The sequence below is a fragment of the Schistocerca piceifrons genome, chromosome 1 (assembly GCF_021461385.2).
Source record: "Schistocerca piceifrons isolate TAMUIC-IGC-003096 chromosome 1, iqSchPice1.1, whole genome shotgun sequence".
NCBI classification, from domain to species: domain Eukaryota; kingdom Metazoa; phylum Arthropoda; class Insecta; order Orthoptera; family Acrididae; genus Schistocerca; species Schistocerca piceifrons.
Window position 1 is genome coordinate 911,389,086 of NC_060138.1, and position 22,895 is coordinate 911,411,980.

Here is a 22,895-nt window from a genome sequence, read left to right on the forward strand (position 1 = left end):
CGTGTTCCGATTGCGTTGTAGCGTTAATCTTAAAATCTGTTCCCACCATCCAAATTAATACTACGATATAAAGTGTGGGGCATTGACTTTTCTCTGTTCATCTCATTTGTACAGAACTTTCTATTAACGGATGTTGTGCGTGGCTATTGTTGTTGCTGCTGCTGCTGCTGCTGCTGTTGTTTAAATTTCCGTTTCGGTCTTCATACATATTTAAGGAGACAGTATATCGTCACAGATCTTGCGCACTCAGAACTGCGTTTCACATTTTATGTCTCGTTTCATTTTGCTGCAATAACAAGGAGGACGTCTCGAGAAAGGAAATTCCATTCTGTAGATAGTGTTGCATCACTTGAAAGTTAACACTCTAGAAAAGCTGGCCATCGCACACTCAAGAACCAAAGTATATATGTATTGGTAGGAAATTAAGCGATTGTTTAAATTAAGTGGTGTAAAAGTCAGTTTCGCTTCTGTCGACTTGACGTATAACCATTGGCCGTTTGTATGTGTGACTGGCTTGCATGATAGCGTTGAACGTGAAAAAGCCTCTGTGTGTGTGTGTGTGTGTGTGTGTGTGTGTGTGTGTGTGTGTGTTTTCTGCTCTCTGCGCGCGAGAGATGATGATGTGTGAGGCCCTGAGGAAATTTGTTTCTATTAGGCTGAGGAAACTGCTTTCCAATGCAAGCAGCCGTGTTAAAATCGCGGGTAACAAATTTACCTTGAGTTCCACCCTATCATAGGGCAAACTCACCCAGAACTCTTTCAACAGGAAGTTACTAATGAGATTCTTGAAAGATAAGGGACATAGAAGTCCCCGCACGCTCTCTGACAATATTTAGTTGTGTGATACTTAACTGATTCCGAGGCGATGACTTGGTCGTAGAAATAGAATATTTTCAGACGTTCCGATTACAAGTAGCCCTTTTGTCTTTGTAGAACTAGCGACTCTTGGCTTTCTTTCGGTTAAGAAACCTTGAAAAAGTTAACAGGACCATGGGCCCTTGGTTGATAAAACCGTCGTTCGTGTCAATCTCTATGCGTTTATTATGGCCATGAGTTCAAGTTGGGAAAGAGAATGGGGACCCGATTACGTCATCGCATTTGATGGGGAACCTCACTGAAGGCGAAGCGTGGAGACTGCGCTACACGTAGCGGGACTACAGCCGGTGACGCGCACAGGAGGGCAACAGAGGAATAATCCGCTAACACGACAGCGATGGAATTTTCTGTTGGCCAGAGAAGACGCACTATCTGAACGTACCAACCCAATGTCAGTGGTGTTACTTCACTCGTGACGCCGACGGTGGTAAGTGCAGTAAACAGTGGAAAACTACTGTCAGATAGTTGCGTGATTAAACTGGAATTTACTTCAGGTTGGTGCTCAGTAACCAGAAAGAGCGACAGAGGCGAATAGACGTTCCCCGAGAGTAATGTGAGATTTCGTGTTTTACAGTGTAGTCGACGAAGGAAGGTCTCCAAACTCCCCTAGGAGCAGTTACATAACTAGTTACTTGATTTTTATATGGGGCAACGAATTGAAGGTTGTACCCACGCAAAACTTTTGGAATCACTCGCAGACAGACATTTATAGCGAAATCTGTTTGGGAAACATAAATCGATGGTAGGCAATAAAAACCTCATAACTCGTAATTACGGTAATTCCATTACCAAAGATGAATCTGAAAGTGCATGGATTTCACTAATCCGTTAGTAACTAGGCTTCTCCTATATAGTTACACTTGTAGCAACTTTATCTGTATCACTTTATATTATTTCTGAAGAAACCGGATTTGCTTCTCCTGTAAAATTTAATAAAATGGAGTTAAGAGGTTTACGTTGCCTACCATCGAAATAGTTCTAAAAATACTGACTTATCCAGGCCCATGTTGACATACATGCAACGTATAACAAACGAATTACCGCCTAAAATGCCTATGAAGTCAGTTAAGAGATGCTCCTTCATTCCTCACTTTCAAGTGTCACGCAATGCGTTGAAACCGATCACACTGTCGAAGACCAGTCGTTCTTTGCGTACTACAAACAGATCGAAAGGCTGAAATCAAATGACTACGAATATAGTGCTAATGAGATACTGTATATGCGTGATTGACGAAGCCGACTATAATAACTAAATTAACGTGTTTATATAAATGTTAAAAACAGTCGTTATTGTTCTGCGAGATGGATAAATAAAACAGTATGAAGAGGGGAAAAAGAGCAATTTTTTTGCAAATTTGACACGCAACAAGCACTGATGAGGAGAAAATGCTCTTTACAGAAGATTTTCTAAATTTATGTGCCACGAAATTGTGCTAACATCTGCCATCTTTTTTTACCAAACACTATTGTGCAACTTTACAAGGGAATTAATATGGGTGGAGAGTAACCATTCAGAGTACCACGAAATAAATTTAGTTTTTCGTGAGTTAATTGAAATTCTTGGCAGTTTAGACAGAAGATTTTTGAAATTGAAGGCAATGAAAAACTTTTGCAGAGGCGTAAAAACTGATTGTAGAGTATAAAATAAACGTTAAAGCTAGTATACTACTTGTTCGTAAATGAATATGTTACGAGGGACAAGAATACAACTTGATTGATAGACACAGTAAAAACCGAATTCAGCTGTAGTCATGTCATTTGACAACTGCTGAAGATAATTCTAATAAAATTAAGCTCAACATAGGGGCAAAAGCAAAAGATTTCTACCTGTAGAATGAAGCTTACTTGAGAACCCAACTGTGTGCTCTGTTAGCCAAAGTCACACTGACCTCAATACAGCTAGAGGTTAATGATTTTACATCTTCCCATCTTCCAAAATTTACGTGACAGAATTAGTGTGCAGCTGTCAGTTGATAGTGAAACATTGTAGTCTTCGTGCATTGTAATTTATGTGAGAGCGTTTGGGGAGGGGGGGGGGAGGAGGGAGATGAACGCTCACTGTATCAGTCAGCTGTATCTTCGTGGAACTCGCTGAAGTAAATGTAGACATTTTTCGTGGAATCACTACGTCACCCTCCCATCCAGTTCCGGAGAAGTGATATCTCGTTCTGAGTCTTCTCATCCTCTTCATGGAACTATTTCCGGTGCAGGAAATGTCGATGTGTAGTAATAATAGTTCTTTTACACACTTAGACCTTCTTTTGTCCATGCAAAAATTTTGTCAGTCAGGATATTCGTAGATTCAAAATGTCGTCGGTGAGCTTCAGGCGTCGTGAAATTCTAGAATCATGCCAGCTTTGGAATGGCATGGTCAGTGGACACCATCGAACTTCGGTTTTGACGATTAATTTTCGTTATTTGCATTGGAAACTTAAGGTGGTCCAGAGGACATCGCTGTAAAATAGAATGTCCAATAGTTTCAGTGGAGGATTCTTACATGGAGGTCTCTGTTTGTAGGCAAAGATTTGCACCAGGAATGTGACAAAGCCTCAAACATTATCGCAACTTGCCTGAAACAGGAAGAATGTAGAGGAATACCACCACACCAAAAAATACACAGTGATTATACCAAAGGTAGCAAGAATGATTTACATGATGGTTTGCCTGCCGAGAGAGAGAGAGAGAGAGAGAGAGAGAGAGAGAGAGAGAGAGAGAGAGAGAGAAAAGAAGTGCCGAAAATCTCGGCAATTAGAACTTCACGACTTATTTAGAGAATTCCAAGAAATAGTTACCACGTCAGAATCTAGGAGTAACCTTAATGTCCTTGCATATTGCTCCCATACAGACCGAGAAGATAATACACGGTGCAGTCATATTAATGTGACCACCGCTTGTGTTCGTCGTAGTGTGCAATAACTCTCACAGACGTGCAGTGGAAGGTATACAAAGCGTGCCGTGGGGCGGGGTGACGGACAGTACAGTCGTTTTCGCTTTGACGTCCAAAACGGCATGATCATTGGCTAGAAGCATTTCGGAAACGGCGAAGTTTGTAAACTGTTCGCGTGCCACCGTGATTAAAGCATACATGCGTGGCAAAATGTCACTGCCTAAAATGGCGCCGAGACAACTGTGATGTAAAAAAAATGGCTCTGAGCACTATGGGAGTTAACATCTGAGGTCATCATCCCCTAGAACTTACAACTACTTAAACCTAACTAAGCTGAGGACATCACACACATCCATGCCTGAGGCAGGATTCGAACCTGCGACCGTAGCGGTCGCTCGGTTCCAGACTGAAGCGCCTAGAACCTCTCTGCCACACCCGCTGGCAACTGTGATACGTCACTGACCATAGATGACAGGTGTGAATGACGGTTGCGGAGACGTGTACGGTTGAATAGACATGCAAATGTTGAGCAACTGATCGTCCAGATGAACCAAGGGGCTACCTTTCCTCAACGACCGTTCAGCGAACGTTGCTGCGTATAGGGCTCCGCAGCAGGCACCTGGTTCGTGCAACCGTGCTGGCTCCTGTTTTTCGGCGACGAAGACTGCAATTTGTACGCCAGTACCTGAACCGAACGTCCACCGAGTGAAAATGTGTTGATATTTTTGGGGTTAAAGCGTTCGCAGCGTAGTCCGGCGAGCTCCAACTCGGCGGGCGCTGCGTTCCCATTGGCTGGCGCTTGGGGCTGGGACCTCGCAACGAGGACACGCCGTCCTTGCGCCGCCACTCGCCAAGTATCTGAAGCGCGACGCATCTGTTCTCGTCCTCAAACCCTGCTCTCGATGACCCAGACAGCGCCGCTTCTTACGTATTTCCGTGAGAGCACGGCGAATGCGTGCTATCAGGTCGTCCTTCACTCAACACAAACGGTTACGCAACTCGATACGTAGCGCTGCGAACTATCCAGAACAGCGAGCCGTTGCACAGGGAGTCTCGGTCTCAGACGACTTGCTGTTCGAACTGTTTCGTTGCTGTACTACTAGAGTTCACGGATACGTTTGCGCTCCAAGAAATTGTGGCAGATCTGGATTGTGACTGATTTCTTTCTGTACACCGAGCGGACTCGTATTTGGGACGACAACGCTTCAGATTATCTTCCGATGATCCTGGTTTAAGTATCCCGTGAATTAGGAAAATCGCTTCGACAAATGCGGAATGGTTCTTTAGAAAGGAATTCGTCGATTTCCTTCCCCAATTTGCGATTGTGCTCAGTCTCCAGTGGACTCTCCGACGGCGGACGTTAAACCCTAATCTTCGTTTGCTCTTGTGAAGGCGTCATAAGAGTTGGGAATGCGTGCGGCGTATAGAGAATTTTCTTGGTAATGTAGAAACGACTTATTCATCTGAACCTCACGCCCTTCTTGTTTGAAACGCCTGCCCTTTGAAAAACTGAGCAACTCGCTGCAGGGGTAAAACATGAGAAGACATTGGGTTACGGTGTAACTTACGTTGTTGTTGTCGTTGTGGTCTTCAGAGTCCTGAGACTGGTTTGATACAGCTCTCCATGCTACTCTATCCTGTGCAAGCTTCATCATCTCCCAGTACCTACTGCAACCTACATCCTTCAGAATCTGTTTAGTGTATTTATCTCTTGGTCTCCCTCTACGATTTTTACCCTCCACGCTGCCCTCCAATACTAAATTGGTGATCCCTTGATACCTCAGAACATGTCCTACCAACCGATCCCTTCTTCTGGTCAAGTTGTGCCACAAACTTCTCTTCTCCCCAATCCTATTCAATACTTCCTCATTAGTTATGTGATCTACCCATCTAATCTTCAGCATTCTTCTGTAGCACCACATTTCGAAAGCTTCTATTCTCTTCTTGTCCAAACTATTTATCGTCCATGTTTCACTTCCATACATGGCTACACTCCATACAAATACTTTCAGAAATGACTTCCTGACACCCAAATCTATACTCGATGTTAACAAATTTTTCTTCAGAAACGATTTCCTTGCCATTGCCAGTCTACATTTTATATCCTCTCTACTTCGACCATCATCAGTTATTTTGCTCCCCAAATAGCAAAACTCCTTTACTACTTTAAGTGACTCATTTCCTAATCTAATTCCCTCAGCATCACCCGACTTAATTCGACTACATTCCATTATCCTCGTTTTGCTTTTGTTGATGCTCATCTTATATCCTCCTTTCAGGACACTGTCCATTCCATTCAACTGCTCTTCCAAGTCCTTTGCTGTCTCTGACAGAATTACAATGTCATCGGCGAACCTCAAAGTTTTAATTTCTTCTCTATGGATTTTAACACCTACTCCGAATTTTTCCTTTGTTTCCTTTACTGCTTGCTCAATATACAGATTGAACAACATCGGGGAGAGGCTACAACCCTGTCTTACTCCCTTCCCAACCACTGCTTCCCTTTCATGTCCCTCGACTCTTACAACTGCCATCTGGTTTCTGTACAAATTGTAAATAGCCTTTCGCTATCTGTATTTTACCCTGCCACCTTTACAATTTGAAAGAGAGTATTCTAGTCAACATTGTCAAAAGCTTTCTCTAAGTCTACAAATGCTAAAAACGTCGGTTTGCCTTTCCTTAATCTTTCTTCTAAGATAAGTCGTAAGGTCAGTATTGCCTCACGTGTTCCATTGTTTCTACGGAATCCAAGCTGATCTCCCCAGAGGTTGGCTTCTACTAGTTTTTCCATTCGTCTGTAAAGAATTCGTGTTAGTATTTTGCAGCTGTGACTTATTAAACTGATAGTTCGGTAATTTTCACTTCTGTCAACACCTGCTTTCTTTGGGATTGGAATTATTATATTCTTCTTGAAGTCTGAGGGTATTTCACCTGTTTCATACATCTTGCTCACCAGATGGTAGAGTTTTGTCAGGACTGGCTCTCCTAAGGCTGTCAGTAGTTCTAATGGAATGTTGTCTACTCCCGGGGCCTTGTTTCGACTCAGGTCTGTCAAACTCTTCACGCAGTATCGTATCTCCCAATTCATCTTCATCTACATCATCTTCAATTTCCATAATATTGTCCTCAAGTACAGACCTCAAGTATAGACCCTCTATATACTCCTTCCACCTTTCTGCTTTCCCTTCTTTGCTTAAAACTGGATTTCCATCTGAGCTCTTGATATTCATACAAGTGGTTCTCTTATCTCCAAAGGTCTCTTTAATTTTCCTGTAGGCAGTATCTATCTTACCCCCAGTGAAATCGGTCGGAATAGGAAGACAAATCTGACGCTATCCATGCACTCTCCCAAGGATCGCGTTCGAAGAGGAATGTAATGGTTTTTCCCCGTTTTCGGCAATATCTTCAACAAGGGAAATTAATGCTACTTGGGTTGCAACAGGTATTGTTCCCTCAGTTGTAGGACGACGATGTCGCTGATGTGGGGGGTGGTGGTGGTGGTGGTGGTGGTGGTGGTGGTGGTGGCGGTTGCGTTCGCCACTGAATGATAGTTATATGTTCATCTGTATTGTGTAGATGACTGTACTGATCGTAGAGCCACGTGGTGGTGTTTTTTGTGTTGTCAACGAGTTCATATTGGGATGACGCGCCAGGGTGAAACCATGTGCTGGCACGTACCATGGATTCCTGAAGAGCGTCCTGTGCTGACTTCTCCATCCAAAAGACGGACCGGCATCACCGTTCTGTAGGATGGTGAGGAGGCTATGCTATAAGCCACCACAATGATGCACCTTCTGGTAGTCTCTTTTATTTATTTTCTCCCTTGGTCCGAACTGGATATCTCATAGTCGAGCGTCAGAGCCTCACCTCAGCTTGAGACCTCGGCCACATATTACTTTTGGAGCATTACTGCACTGTAATATGGAATTCTTTGAAGATTGTCCTTAATTATCGTGAAAGTGCTCTTTCCACCACCAAGATTACCTGAAGTACTGCTTAAACCAATTATTTTGCTGTTGAAGGCACTTTTAAGAAGGGAATAGAACGGATCTTACGGATTTGCTGAGTATCTTACTTACTGCATCATTCAGTGTTTCTGTAAATAACTGAAAATGAAGGGTAGGATTTAACCAAATGCTTCATGTGTAATGACTAGTATCCTTGGAATGCGTTCCCATCGAGCCAGTTGCGTAACAGCCTTACCCTTGCTCGGGCAGAATTCGGCCAAGGGCACAAGTGATCCGGTGGAGACTTTGATTGATCGTTCATATTGATAACAGCTGGTGAATGCCTGCACTACTCAATACTAGCATTGTATCGGGAGGGGAACGGGACCGAAGTTCCCGCCCGTCCATTGGAATTTAGGTCTTCTGTGGCACTCCAGAATTGCTCCAGGTAAATACTGAGATGCTTCGTTCAGTATGGCTAGGATAGGTTTCTTTTCACAATTACGTTCGTCGGAGCAAGTGACCTGCCTGCGACGATCTCAACGTTAGACCATCATAAATGTTTTTGGTTTTAATATTTATGCAAGGACCTAAAGATGGTTACGGTGGAAATCAGTGCTTCTCAGAGAGCAGTATGACGTACAGCTCGGTACGTTTAGTGCCAGCGAAGTTAAATTGTAAATTGTCTTCATGGGGTGAGAGAGCCTGCAGTAGCTTATTTAATTAGGAAACTAATCGAATGAAATAAATGTTAAAAATGATTGATAAATTCTCTGTGCTTTAGCCTGTCAGTTGTGAGCTGTCGCTGCTAGAACACGAAGAGACTTCAGGAGGGACACTGTAAAAGAGAGAGAGAGAGAGAGAGAGAGAGAGAGAGAGAGAGAGAGAGAGAGAGAGAGAGAGAGAGAAACGACTGAAGATAAGTCACCACTGTACTTCATCCCTCACCGATAGCATTTCATAACAGAAATAACTACTGATATTTAAGTAAGGGAATTTTGACGAACGTATCCTTTCAGTCGGTATGGCAACTACATAACCAGCAATGAAATTTTCAGCAGAACTTAATCGTTTAAATTTGCAGTGCACTCCTATTCATGCTAGAAGTATGGGTTTCAAATCCCCGCCCGACCATTCTGCGTCAAAGTCTTCTTGTGTTCCTAGGTCAGTACAGGAAGACTGTAGGGTTACTTCAAAAATCCGTACATCTATAACGAATTGAGATAGTGTTCCGTCTGTGGTGACCGCACTGTATATGGGATATAGACTGTAAATTTTTTCCAGATTGGTCAGTAAGGCGAAATTTGCCAAAGAGTCCTCTTACATTTGATTTGTACGACGACACACGCTCTGCCAGTCCCGATGTCAGACAACAGGACTGTGGTCTATTGGCAGTGACTGAGGACGCAGTCTACATGTGTAAGACACGGTACCGACAACCGCTTATGGAACGCTGTACACTACCTGATCGAATCTATATGGATCTATACAACCTTCGCCATTGTGTCGCCTTGAACTCTGCTGGGGACACTTCCCGCGAGGTGTCTGAATGCCCGTGGGGGAACGGCAGTCCACTTTTCCTCAAGAGCCGAAACCAGGGAGGAAGGTCGTGATATTGGACGCTTGAGTCTGGAGCGAAGTCGACGCACGCTCTAACTCATCCCAGAGGTGTTCCAATAGATCGGGATTCTGGGCAGGCAAAAAAAAAATTAAAAAAAATTAAGGAATGATGTCGCAAACCACTATCCCACAGATGTTGCTTTATGATAGCGTGTATTCTCAAGCTGATACAGTTTCATCTCCGAGCTTTTCCTATTCTATTCGCAAAACGCAGTGCTATAAAATGTGTTCATATCCTTCCACAATTAGCGTTTTCGTAATTGCAGTAAGGCAACTGCGAAAAGCACGCCCATATTGTATGAGGGGCGTTTGAAAAGTCCGTGCAGAAATAAAACAACTAACGTGTTTGGCTTAAACCTTTTTTATTTTTCGACATAGTCTCCTTTTAGACTTACACACTGCGTCCAACGCTGTACTAATTTGTTGATCCCTTCCGACCAATAGGAATTGTCCAAGTCTGCAAAATAGCTAGCGATCACCTCCTCGTTTGAATAAAATCTTTGTCCCGCTAGTCATTTCTTCAAACTGGGGAACAAATTGTAGTCGGAGGGAGCCAAGTCTGGAGAATAGGGGGGGGGGGGGGTGTGTGAAACGAGTTGGAATTCTATTTCCGTTAATAATGCCACCACAACTGCTGAGGTGTGTGCTGGTGCGTTGTCGTGATGGAAAAGGACTTTTCTGCGGTCCATTCGCCGGTGTTTTTCTTGCAGCTCTGTTTTCAAACTGTCCAATAACGATGACTAATATGCACCTGTAACAGTTTTACCCTTTTCCAAATAGTCGATGAGGATTACCACTTGCGAATCCCAAAAGACAGTCGCCATAACCTTTCCGGCCGAAGGAATGGTTTAGCCTTTTTTGGTGCAGACTCTCCCTTGGTAACCCATCGTTTAGATTGTTGTTTGGTCTCTGGAGTATAGTAATGTATCCATGTTTCATCAATAGTAACGTTACGAAACGACGCTTAAAGCCCTGCGGATTCTTCCTGAACAGCTGCAATCCATCCTTGCAACACTTCCCACGATTCCGTTTTTGGTCAAGCGTGAGAAATCACGGAACCCATCTTGCGGATAGCTTTCTCATGTTCAAACGTTTATGCAAAATATTATGTACCCGTTCATTCGATGCCCACAGCACTAGCAATCTCACGCACCTTAACTCTTCTGTCATCCATCACCATATCATGGATTTCATCAATGATTTCTGGAGACGTAACCTCCACAGGGCGTCCAGAACGATCAGCATCAATCGTGCCCATATGGTCACTCCGAAATTTTTGAAACCACTCATAAACTGTTCTAATCGAAGGTGCAGAGTCACCGTAATGTTTATCAAGCTTCTCTGTAATCTCCTTAGGCGTTCTGCCTTTCATAAAGTAATGTTTAATCACCACACGAAAGTCTTCTTCGTCCATTTTTTGACAATCGCTCGACTTCCTTGATCCACACAAACGCCAACCACAAAGAAATAGACCAATATGTCTGAAACTTGGTGTGCGTTCTTTCCAAAGATGCTATTAACTAAACGTGACCTCTATACGCGCCGGTGGTGCTATCTCTCGGACTTTGCAAGGACTTTTCAAACTTCCCCTCGTAACTCCACCTCTTCCCCGCTTAACTGTTGGCACAACACATGATGACAGGTAGTGTTCTCCAGGTTCCAGGCATTCGCCAAACCCAAATCCCACCATCGAATTGCCGCAGAGTATAGTGTGAGCCATCACTCCAAATAACTCGTTTCCAACCACCCACCGCCCAGTGGCGTCGCTGTTTACACCATCTCAGGCATCACTTAGCACTCACTACATAAATGTGTGGCTTACGACGAGCTGCTCGACTACTGTATCCCACTCTTAACTCCGTGCGCACAGTCAGGGTGTTAGCTGCACTGCTGGTACCACTGTGGAACCCACGAGTGATTCCTTCGCTTATTTCAAGCGATTTTGTACAACCAACGTTAGCGGTGCTCCCCCAATAAAGGAAGTCTGTTTGGACTTGGTTTAGCAGTCGTTTGCGCTTCACAATCCCATCACCAGCAGTCGACTTCGGCAGCTTTAGAAGGGTTGAAACGTCCCTGATGCATTTGTTACTGAACTAACATCTAGTAATTAGTCGAAGTACGAAGCCATGCATACTTTCGATGGATAGTGTATTTTTGTGTATGCGCATAAAACGTGAAACATTTCCCCTCATTTCCGCTGCATGTTTTATGCAGGATCTTTTAGGAAATGGAAATACTTCTCTGCAGCTAAGTCATAGCGAAGAAATAAAAGAATGAGGGATGAGAACGGAAAAAAATGTCTATGCGCAGGCGTGTACTTTGATACATTTTCACCTTGACTTTCCGTCCTGTTAAAATAAGTTATTAACAGACGTTTCGCTGTGAGCTATCAGTGACTGTAGCTTCTAGATTCGGTGTATCTTTAACTAGTAATACGCTATATTCGGTCTCAGGATTTTACTGTTCTGGATACGTGTAACACATTTCGGAGAAAAACACCTTTTCCCAAGGACTAGATTGGAGATTTGGGCGGTACATTTACTTCGTTTTAAGAAATGGTGTTAACTGGAAATACCGGGTGATCAAAAAATCAGTATAAATTTTAAAACTGAATAAATCACGGAATAATGAAGATAGAGAAGTACAAATTGACAGACATGCTTGGAATGACATGGGGTTTTATTAGAACCAAAAAAATACAAAAGTTCAAAAAATGTCCGACAAATGGCGCTTCATCTGATCAGAATAGCAATAATTAGCATAACAAAGTAAGACAAAGCAAAGATGAGGTTCTTTACAGGAAATGCTCAATATGTCCACCATCATTCCTCAACAGTAGCTGTAGTCGAGGAATAATGTTGTGAACAGCACTGTAAAGCATGTCTGGAGTTATGGTGAAGCATTGGCGTCGGATTTTGTCTTTCAGCATCCCTTGAGATGTCGATCGATCACGATACACTTGCGACTTCAGGTACCCCCAAAGCCAATAATCGCACGGACTGAGGTCTGGGGACCTGGGAGGCCAAGCATGACGAAAGTGGCGGCTGAGCACACGATCATCACCAAATGACGCGCAAGTGATCTTTCACGCGCCGTCTGTCGGACGTTTTGTGAGCTTTTTTTTTTTGTTCTAATAAAACCCATGTCATTCCAAGCATGTGTGTCAATTTTTACCCCTCTATCTACATTATTCCGTGGTTTACTAAGTTCTCAAATTTAAACTGTCTTTTTGATCACCCGGTACATACAGCGCCCAAGAACGTCAATGTAGTACTTAGGAACGGCGTTAAAGGTCCAAAACATCTTGGAATTTACAGAAAAATAAAATATTATGAGCGAAGACGGCGTATTATTAATAAAAATATCCTTGTTTAAGAAACAATTGCGGCGCGGGTCTCAAAATATCTAAGAAAACTAAGGAACGATAGTCGCACGGGTATTTGGACCCCGCTTATTCAGAGTATGAGACCGGTATTGTAAACATAGGCCGGGCAGCGGCCCGCGCGGAGCTCGAACGGGGTTCCGCTGCGACGCGAGCACGGCTCGTGGCCAGAGCGGGTCAAGGCCGGCCCCACGTGGCGCGCGCCTGGCCGCTCACACGCCGCGAAAGTGGGTCGCGAGTCCGCAGCGTGCCCGACCTTGGCGAGCAGAGCTGCCGCAGACCCCCTCCACTTTCACTGTGGGCCGCTCTGCCAGACCCGGGAGTCACTTCTCTAGTTTCTTGTATGTCTTGACTTAGAGTCGACTAAACAGAGTGAACTAATAGAAATAGATAATGTGGGCAATTACCCGCCATTTTATCTGTTACCAGTGTGTCGTTTTTTTGAGAAAGGCAATAGTGGCACATCTCAATACATATAGGGTGTTACAAAAAGGTACGGCCAAACTTTCGGGAAACATTCCTCACACACAAAGAAAGAAAATATGTTATGTGGACATGTGTCCGGAAACACTTACTTTCCATGTTAGAGCTCATTTTATTGCTTCTCTTCAAATCACATTAATCATGGAACGGAAGCACACAGCAACAGAATGTACCAGCGTGACTTCGAACACTTTGTTACAGGAAATGTTCAAAATGCCCTCCGTTAGGGAGGATACATGCATCCACCCTCCGTTGCATGGAATCCCTGATGCGCTGATGCAGCCCTGGAGAATGGCGTATTGTATCACAGCCGTCCACAATACGAGCACGAAGAGTCTCTACATTTGGTACCGGGGTTGTGTAGACAAGAGCTTTCAAATGCCCCCATAAATGAAAGTGAAGAGGCTTGAGGTCAGGAGAGCGTGGAGGCAATGGAATTGGTCCGCCTCTATCAATCGGTCACCGAATCTGTTGTTGAGAAGCGTACAAACACTTTGACCGAAATGTGCAGGAGCTCCATCGTGCATGAACCACATGTTGTATCATACTTGTAAAGGCACATGTTCTAGCAGCACAGGTAGAGTATCCCGTATGAAACCATGATAACGTGCTCCATTGAGTGTAGGTGGAATAACATACTGACGAAACTAAAATGAGTTCTAACATGGAAATTAAGTGTTTCCGGACACATGTCCACATAACATCTTTTCTTTATTTGTGTGTGAGAAATGTTTCCTGAAAGTTTGGCCGTACCTTTTTGTAACACCCTGTATAACTTGTTAGACTCACAGGAAACTGTTGGCCACAGAATAAGCTTGAAGACTGTAGGTACATTTATTTTAATGAAAGCATGCGATTGTGTGCAACATGCGGTACTTTTGCATAAGTTGGAACATTGTGGGATTAGCGAAGCAGCTCAGAAATGTTTCCCTTCAAACTTTGAAAAAATGAAGCAGAAGTTAGCCATCCAGTGTCATCAGATTGGGAAGAGTACACTGAGAAAGCTCAAAGAAGGGCAGCGCGTTTTGTATTATCGAGGAAAACGGGTGAGAGTGTCACTGGCGTGATACAGGATTGGGGGTGGACATCATTAAAATAAAGGCATTTCTCTTTGTGACGGGATCTTCTCACAAAAATTCAGTCGCCAACTTTCTCCTCCGAATGTGAAAATATTTTGTTGATGCTGACCTACATAGGGAGAAACAATCATCATAATAAAATAGGGAAATCAGAGCTCGCAGGGAAAGATATAGGTGTTAGTTTTTTTCTGGGCACTGTCAGAGAGCGGAATAATAGAGAATTATTCAGAAGGTGGTTCCGTGTTCTGTCTGCCAGGCACTTAAGCGTGATTTGCATAGTATCCATATAGGTGTAGATGTAGCTGTAGAGGTAGAATCTAATGGGGTCTTTTAAAGTGGGAATTCCACAGGGATTCGTTCTGGATTCACAAATTTTCTTCACTGCCTGACAAAAGAAGTGAAGCACCCAGATGTCAAAGTAATTTAGCACATGTTCACACCATCAGCAGGTATGTGAACAATCAGAATTACAATGGTCCATGACAGGTAGAATACCTGCAAGAGGGCATTAGTATTGTTGATTTTTAGTGTTGTTATCCGTCGTGGTAGGGTAAATAAGGAGGCATGGACTGTGTCAGAGGGTAAGTAATTACTGCGAAGGACACGGAGTTGCTGCATGCTCACAGAAAGCAGCATTATCATCGGTAGACAGTGTTCGAAAGGGTCCGCATTCTGGGTCTCCATTTGGCCAGCAGGTCGAATCGTGCAGTGTGACGATTTGTGGGGCATTCGGTTGCACCCGATGTCGGATTGCATGGGAACGAAAGAGCTGTGATACTGTTGCCAACATTGCAATCGACCACGCCAGACCGTAACAAGGGAGGTTCGCTGTACTGTGCGCTGAACAGATCGTAGTACTTTCACGTTTTCAATTGTTGTCTGAGAGCACGTAACATATTCCCTACAACATTATGTATCATCCTGCACCATTGATCGGAGACTAACAGTAGCCAGGAGACGGAATTACCATATTGTGCACAGGCAGCCATTAACACCACACCACAATACAGATGGCTGTGTTTAGACTGGTGCTATGATTAGGAAGCATGGGCTGGTGATGAATGGCATCGCATTTTAGCACTACTCCGTATGTCTTCAGAGAGGGTGGTGGTGACCTCAGAAGAGGTACGACTCTTCCCCAACGTCTCACCTTGGTGAGGAGCAGTGGTGTTAACTCCTGGCATTATAGTTGGGGGGAGGGGGAGGGGGGTGTGGCATCGGGTATGACTGCAGGTCACGGCTGGTAGTAATTGTGGAAAGCGGAATGTCGGTACCTTACTGATAACCTGTGTTCTCATGTATCGTGGCGCATTTTTTAACAGTGCAGTGCTCATGCACTCATGGCATGTGCCTCTGTGAACAAATATTGTGTTGTTGTGGTGCTTCTGTGGCCAGCAGTACACCAGATCTGTCCCCAATAGTGCAAGTGTAGGTCTAGCTTGGCTTGGACATCAATTCCGTCTCGATGCCAATATCCAAGATATCAAAGGTGAATTACAAGAGAGCATACAATGACTTGGACACAGGTCCCAACCAGATCAGTGTATGAATACAGGCCAAAGGAGGAACAACATTGTACTGCCAAGTTCTTTGTCAGTTTGACTCGATTTTGTAAACACTGCAATAACATTGCAAACCTTCTCAACCTGTGAAGTTGCATTTTGTTTCCTCCTCTGTTTGTGGATGCTTCACTTTTTATTGTCAGGCAGTGGTTATCACTGATCTGTCACTAAACATGAATGATGATTTAAAAAATTCTCCTTGCAGATGAAACTAACAGTATTGTGAAAAATGTGGAATGCAATTTAAATGCACAAGACATTTGACTTATTGTGGGGTAAATAAACTTGACTTTTGGAAAAAATGAGAGTAGCTATTTCTTTGTAAACTATTGACATAACATATTTTAATTAACATTTAATGTTTCTATGTCTTATTCGTGCAACGAAACTAATGGGAAGAATGAACTTGCATCTTCATTGTCATTTCTTCACATCTCTGGGCAATTTGGAAACTGCGGCCTGCAACTCTTTCACCACATTCATTTGCGATGTATATTTCGTGTTGACTGCGGCCTATACTTAACAATAATAAGATGTTGAAAAAGTATCGAAACTTGTAGAACCTTGTTACCTAATTGTGGATTCTCCTGCATCACCAAGCTCCGTACCTCAAACAGTGATGAGGAAATTAACTTAGATTTCAGTGTGGAGTCTGACGAAATATCAGTGAACTTCTCAAGTTCTTCAGTGGTAAATACTGATGGATGTTGTGTACGGAAAGGATCTTTAGTGCAGTCGTATTGATCGCTGCTTCTGGAAATTCAGAAGATAATCAGAGTTCAGTTAGATCCACAAACACAGACTTCAGTTATTTGCTCGATTGAAATATATTTTCTTCTAAACCCATGTGAAGAGTGAGAGAAATGTAATGTATGTGTTAACCATCCAACATTTTTCTGCCATAGTACTAGACTGCAATCTACCTCACTGTCATAGCAACACCAGTTACGTACCGAAATGCTAGATATCACTCGTGATACACACATTGCTCCTTTATTCAGACAACAAATAGCTATTATTTTTATGAAACAACCACAGTGTGCCTAGTGTAAGGCTGTGATACTCCTGGGAACCACAGTGCACGGTTTGGAAACCCCTACCCTATGGAATTGTATTCTGGGACAACTCTGTGCACTTGCAAAGTATATTCTTAGGCTAGGAAATGACAGTCAGGTAGATATGCCATGCCGGTTCGTGAACTTGATGTAGGTGATTGTTGAGGTGTCTCGGACTTCTAACCCTGCCATTCCTGTACGTATACTCTATCATAGGATTTGTTGTTGACAATATTGACTTATTCAGAAGAAACTACAATAGTCATTCAGCAAACAGTTGATAGAAAAACAATTTACTCTTGGATTACACTTCCTTAAGCATTGTATGGGAAGATGTGTTCTATTCAGAAGGTTAAATTTTCGATAGGCTTCCAGAATAACTGCAAAAAAAGTGGTAAACCCCAAGCCTTCAAATCTAAGTTGAAATGTTTCCTTGTGGCTCACTCCTACTCTGTACAGGAGCTCCTCATGGTTGTTGAGAATTTTTTTCTGTAATGTTATTTTTTTGTATACTTCCTGTGTATTTTTGGTATTTTATTGATTCTTCAATTTATTTTGTTTATATATTTTATAACTGACATTCTGTAAACTATGTGCTAACTCATTGAATGAAGAAGTACCTCTGGCTCATGATTTCACAGAACCTGGAAAGCAAATAAGTGGAAATACAGATAATGATACATGGAAAAATAAATAAATCACTGTTGCACTCATCTAACAAGTAGGGTGTAGTGTGTTTTAATCATGCTTTAAAATGAACTCTACATCTCAAAAAACAGTCTGATAAAAGGAGGATACTCCATAGTCTCTTATTCACAGCAGCTGGTGCTGGAGAGTACTTCCGACGTGGAAACATTGCTCACAAGAGTGGAATAGTAAACCTGGATGCTCACCTGAAGGCATACCTTGTGTGAGTCACGAGACAAATATTAAGAATTGCAAGTGACACTGTTGATGGTGATTAAATCAACTGACAGCTCAATTTTGGTGCTATTAGTGTGGTGTTCCCTATCTGCTGACAAACTGGGTTTCACTTTGTCGTTTCATTTCACTCCCATACCCAAAGTAATATTACACATCACACATACTCGTTAGATAATCACACAATACAGATAAAACATGCTGTAGGAGTAAAGACATTGATTGGACACTGATATGAGAGGGGCTGTTTTTAAATACCAGCTGATTGTTCAGCTTTCAGTTTTTCATAAGTTCTTTATAAGAATAATATCCATAGTTATCATTCAATGATGTCAGACTCATTACTCTGAATTACTTTCAAGAAGAGATGCTGAATTTAGAAAAAGTGATGGCCTTTCTCTTCTGTTCCAACTCTCCCCTCTCTCTCACTTCGAGCTTGTTAGTGCAGTTTGCAGCAATGAAACAAATATAACAAGAAGTTGTTTTTTTGTTGCAGCCTCAACAAGATGCACGTCATGGATGAGGAGTGCAAGCTGGAGACAGCTGCAGGAGCAGTCATCTTGGAGAATGCAGCAGCCTCAGCTGCATCTGACGAAGCTATTGACCTCGTAATTGGAGCAGACAGAAAGGCTTCGATTGTCAATAGCGCCGTTGCCTCTCCTACTGCAAGGATAACTATTGACACCAAGACTGCTAAAAACAGCAACAGTGTGCCCACCATTGCCAGAAACACCACAGCTCTTGCCAACTCTATCACCAACACCACTACCACCAGCACCAGCACTGCCACCGCTGCTGCCGCCACCACTGCCAGCAGTGGCATCTCTGCCTCCATCTCGGCCGCCATCAATAACTGCAGCAGCAGCAACAGCAGTTCAGGTAAGGGGCAGTAACTTATTCTTTTTTCCGAGTCATGTAACAAGTTCATTAGCATCATGTTTTTGCCACTTTGCCTTTACAGCAATAACATTTTGTTGTATGACACAAAATTTGATGCAGTATAATTTTCATTTATTTCCAGTTTACTCATTCATAACTCTCCCTTCCTCCTCTTCACTTTTTCAGCCCCCTTTCACTTAAATTAGCACTTCTGCACAGTCAGTCAGATGACAGTATAGTTAGAGTAGTGGGCTGGGGATTTGGGGCAGTGGGTTGCCAATTTTCAAATGGTCATACAGATTCACGCTTTTTGAAGATTTCTCGTAGTGGATGCCAGGATGATTCCTTTGAAAAATGCATGACCAATTCTCTTACCAGCTTGATTTTTACTCCACGTCTAAAGACATTGTCAGTTACAGGATGTTAAATCCCTAATCTTCATTCCCATTATCCACTCTTAAAACAAGTGAGTAGTTGCCACTGCCCAGAAGACCACAAAAATTGTTTCTAACATTTATTTTATGATCAATACAATGGAGACATTTCAACAAATAAGATAAAAATCCAGTGATGGCTACAGCTTTACCTGGCAGAATAGTTGGAAACTGTGCTGTAGAAAATTATAGCAGTTTTTTTATTCTGTACCCGATTGTAGATGCTTGCCTTTGGTCCATAGCTGTATAATCCATATAACACATTTTGTAAGGTAAGAAGCTCCATCCAATAGATACAGTTTGTCTTTCAACTTTAGTCTCAGACCAATTTCGGAAATTTATATTGTTGTTATCAAAGCATGTGTGATTTGTCAGAATGACTTCACATCACCTATAAGAGCCAGCACTGACCACAGGATGGAGTGGGTTTTGTCAAGAATCTATAGCAGTTGTACTTACATGTATCATGAAGTCGTACTACTTGCTCATACAGCATCAATAATGGAAATATGAATTTCCAAAACTAGTGTGCAAATGATGTTCAAGGAAAATTTGTAGCCATTTGGTGATTATGCTGTGCCCTATAAAATAAATTATTTCACACACATTTCTTTTTAGGTTTTAGGATTTGTATTGTTCTATTCTAAATAAATCTCTCTAACTTTTTAGCATTTTTTCCATAAGTTTTAATGAACACAGCATTTACACATAACATACTGTAGTCATCACTAATATATTCTCCTTCACTATGTGCAACAGTCTGCCAATGTTGGGATAACTTTTTGTTCCCGCGACAGTAGAAATCAGACGAAGAACACATCGCACCATGTTAGAAGCGTATTTTCATGTGGAAGTTCATTGAAGGGTATTGGTTAGAGAGTGGAAGAGGTGAAAATCTTGGTGCACAATATCAGGTCAATAAGGTGGATGTCCCAAATGACTTTCCAATCAAACTTCTGTATAGTGTTTCTTGTCAATGTAGCAGAATGTGGGCAGGTGTTACTGTAGCGTAGATCCACATCGTGCAGTCTTCGTGGTCATTGTCCTTCGATTGCGTCTCCGAGATGTCACAGATTTTGACAATAAATGTCAGTAGTGGTGGTTACATCTTGAGGAAACAGTCTGTAGTACAACATGCCATCGCTGTTCCACAGTGATGGATTAATGCATTTAAATGACCTTCATCAAACCTTGAAGGTCTCTCTCAATGTGGAGAGTCACTAACATCAAAATAACCCTTCTTAAAAGAAGAAAACCATTTTCTTGCCATGCTTTGTTAAATGACATGATACCCATACATAGTGCAAATGTTCCTGGCTGCCTCTGCTGCTGTCACCCCTGTATTGTAGCCAAATAAAGAATATGTTGGAAATGTTCAGATTTCTCCACTTGACACTCCATTTTCTAGTGTCCACAACTCCACACACTATCTCCAAATGACTAAATGACAATATGTAAAATCAGATATCAAGGTGAATTACAAATAAACAATGACAAATCGTTAAATAGACCCGTAACACCCAGACTACCTACATGCAAAGCAGAAACACTACAAACTTATGCACTGACATTATATTTTATGACACTTGCTGTATTTTGACTCTCACATTATATTTGTATTTTCTTAGTTCTGAGGGTGAAGATATGACTTCCCTCCAGTTGCTTAGTACATTACCCACTGGCAATTTTGTGTGTTCCTAGTATGTGTCCTTTCATTGAAGAACTTGACCAAGATGTTCTCTCCTCCCATAAAACTTCATCATTTAGTTCTCCTTTAAGGAATATTTTATTGATTGATTTATTTATTAATCCAGGAAACAATTTTCATTGTGTAGGATTTATGATTTCAAACACAGACTAATTAACAGCTTAAAATTAATTTCATATGCAGTAATTGACAATTAGTTTTCTTTTGATTTATAATGATGTTTTTAGTTTTACATAATTATTATTTCTATATGCGTTATAAAACAGAACTTCTTAAATTCAGTAATCCTTTTTAATTCAGGGACTTCATACTGAAAAAAAACTTTTATTTTGTATGGTAATGGTAGTGCACATAACATGCTGTGCCCTCACTTCCCCCCCCCCCCCCCCCCCACCCCCCACCCCCCACTCACTCAGAGTTTGAGTTTGTGCTGTTGGTCAAATTGCTTCTTCTTTATTGAAGAAATATCAGTGAAGTTTGACAGTAGTCTGATAGTACAGTAGATTTTTTTTTTCATCATATCTTGTGCTAAATAAGAGACCACTATGTGCATTTAAGGTGGAAATAGGAGGTATGTATCCTGTTACTGCTTCAATGATTAGACACTGCCCAGGCAGTAGTAGAATATTTCATTGGTGTCACCAGTACCAGGAGACAGAATTCATCATTTTGTTATCATAAAACAATTAGTAAGAGGAAAATTTGCAGTTTCTGTCCACAAATTAAAAAAAAAATTCCCACTACCTCTTCTTCCTCTTCTTGGTTTTGTGACAAGGTTTGGAATTCTGCATGTCGTGACTCGACACCTTATCATTATTCATTAAATCATATTGTAATAGCTCATGGGCATTGTTAAGGAGACTGACTTAATATTGGAGACAGAACAATTTTCCCCTCTAGGGGGTATTAATCCTTCCCTTCAGATTTTGTAAGGACTGATCTTGCTTCAGTAGTTACGTGTGTCATTAGCCTCCCTGATTGTAAGAGAAAGATCTTAAAGTAAATGATTATTTGTAATCTTTCTTGGTTCTAGAAACCCAAGATCAGTTTATTTATATTTTCTACAAAATGTCATAATTATTTCTTTGTTTCAGAAAACACTGCAAAACCTGTGGAATTAAAGCAAGAGCTTAAGGAGGAACTAGATGATGAAAATGCAGGCATGGAGAAAATTGTTGAGACAGTATCCGTCAAGCAGCCTGAAAGTCCAGCAGCATCTCGCAAGAGACCTAGTAGTGATAGTGACAGCAGCGACCGTAAGAAACCTCGGATACCAGAGGTGAGTCGTTGCACTGGTATTCAGCTAATAATGCAGGGCTACTATAAATGGTTCATTCATCGTCAAAGTTATATCTTTCCCAAAGCTTTAAAAGTACAAATATGATTTCTGCAAGAATAGAACTGCAAACTCGTGAATTTTGCACTGTGACCACCAGTCAATGTTAAAAGTGTAGTGCCTTGACAAAATGACGACAAAGCTATATGGGCTGTTTTCTTATGTGAGAAAACTGTGATGGGTTCCGCTTACTTTGATAGGTTGCAGTTGTGGTTGTTTCCACAACTGACTGCTAATTCCAAAAATTACGTCTTCCAACAAGAAGGGGCACTACCACATGGGTGCACTGATGCTCATTGCTACCTAAATGATCTTCTTTTGCATGACTGGTTTGGGTATAATGGTGAAGATGATGTGAAACTGTTCGCTTGGCCCCTCAGGTCACCTTACCTAAAACTTTGTCACTTCCTCCCTTAGCAGTACATTATAGACAGTTGTTACACAACCCCACTGCCAAGATTATTGGAACAGCTAAGAGTATGCATCAGTGCTGCTGTGAGGACCATTAACAGGATGCTGCTACGTAAGGTATGGAATGAACTTGACTACTGTTTGGATCTGTGTTGTGTGGCCAGAGAGAGGCTTATAGAAGATTTGCTAAGGCAAATTGCAGACTTGATAAGTTTACAGTGCCATTTGTGGATCAGTCATATTTATGCATGTAATATTTGGGAAAATGTATGAATCATTTATAGCAGCCCTGCACAACCCTTGAGAAATACTGTT

General features: G+C 42.0%; 1 protein-coding gene across 1 annotated transcript in view; it reads left to right on the plus strand.

The window, feature by feature from the left end:
• Positions 1-22,895, plus strand: part of LOC124776490 (actin cytoskeleton-regulatory complex protein PAN1-like) — a 581,518-nt gene that overhangs the window by 516,553 nt on the left and 42,070 nt on the right. The window contains exons 2-3 of the mRNA XM_047251509.1: positions 18,309-18,691; positions 21,928-22,112. Coding sequence (XP_047107465.1) covers positions 18,309-18,691; positions 21,928-22,112 — 568 coding nt within the window. The remainder of the gene's footprint in view (positions 1-18,308; positions 18,692-21,927; positions 22,113-22,895) is intronic.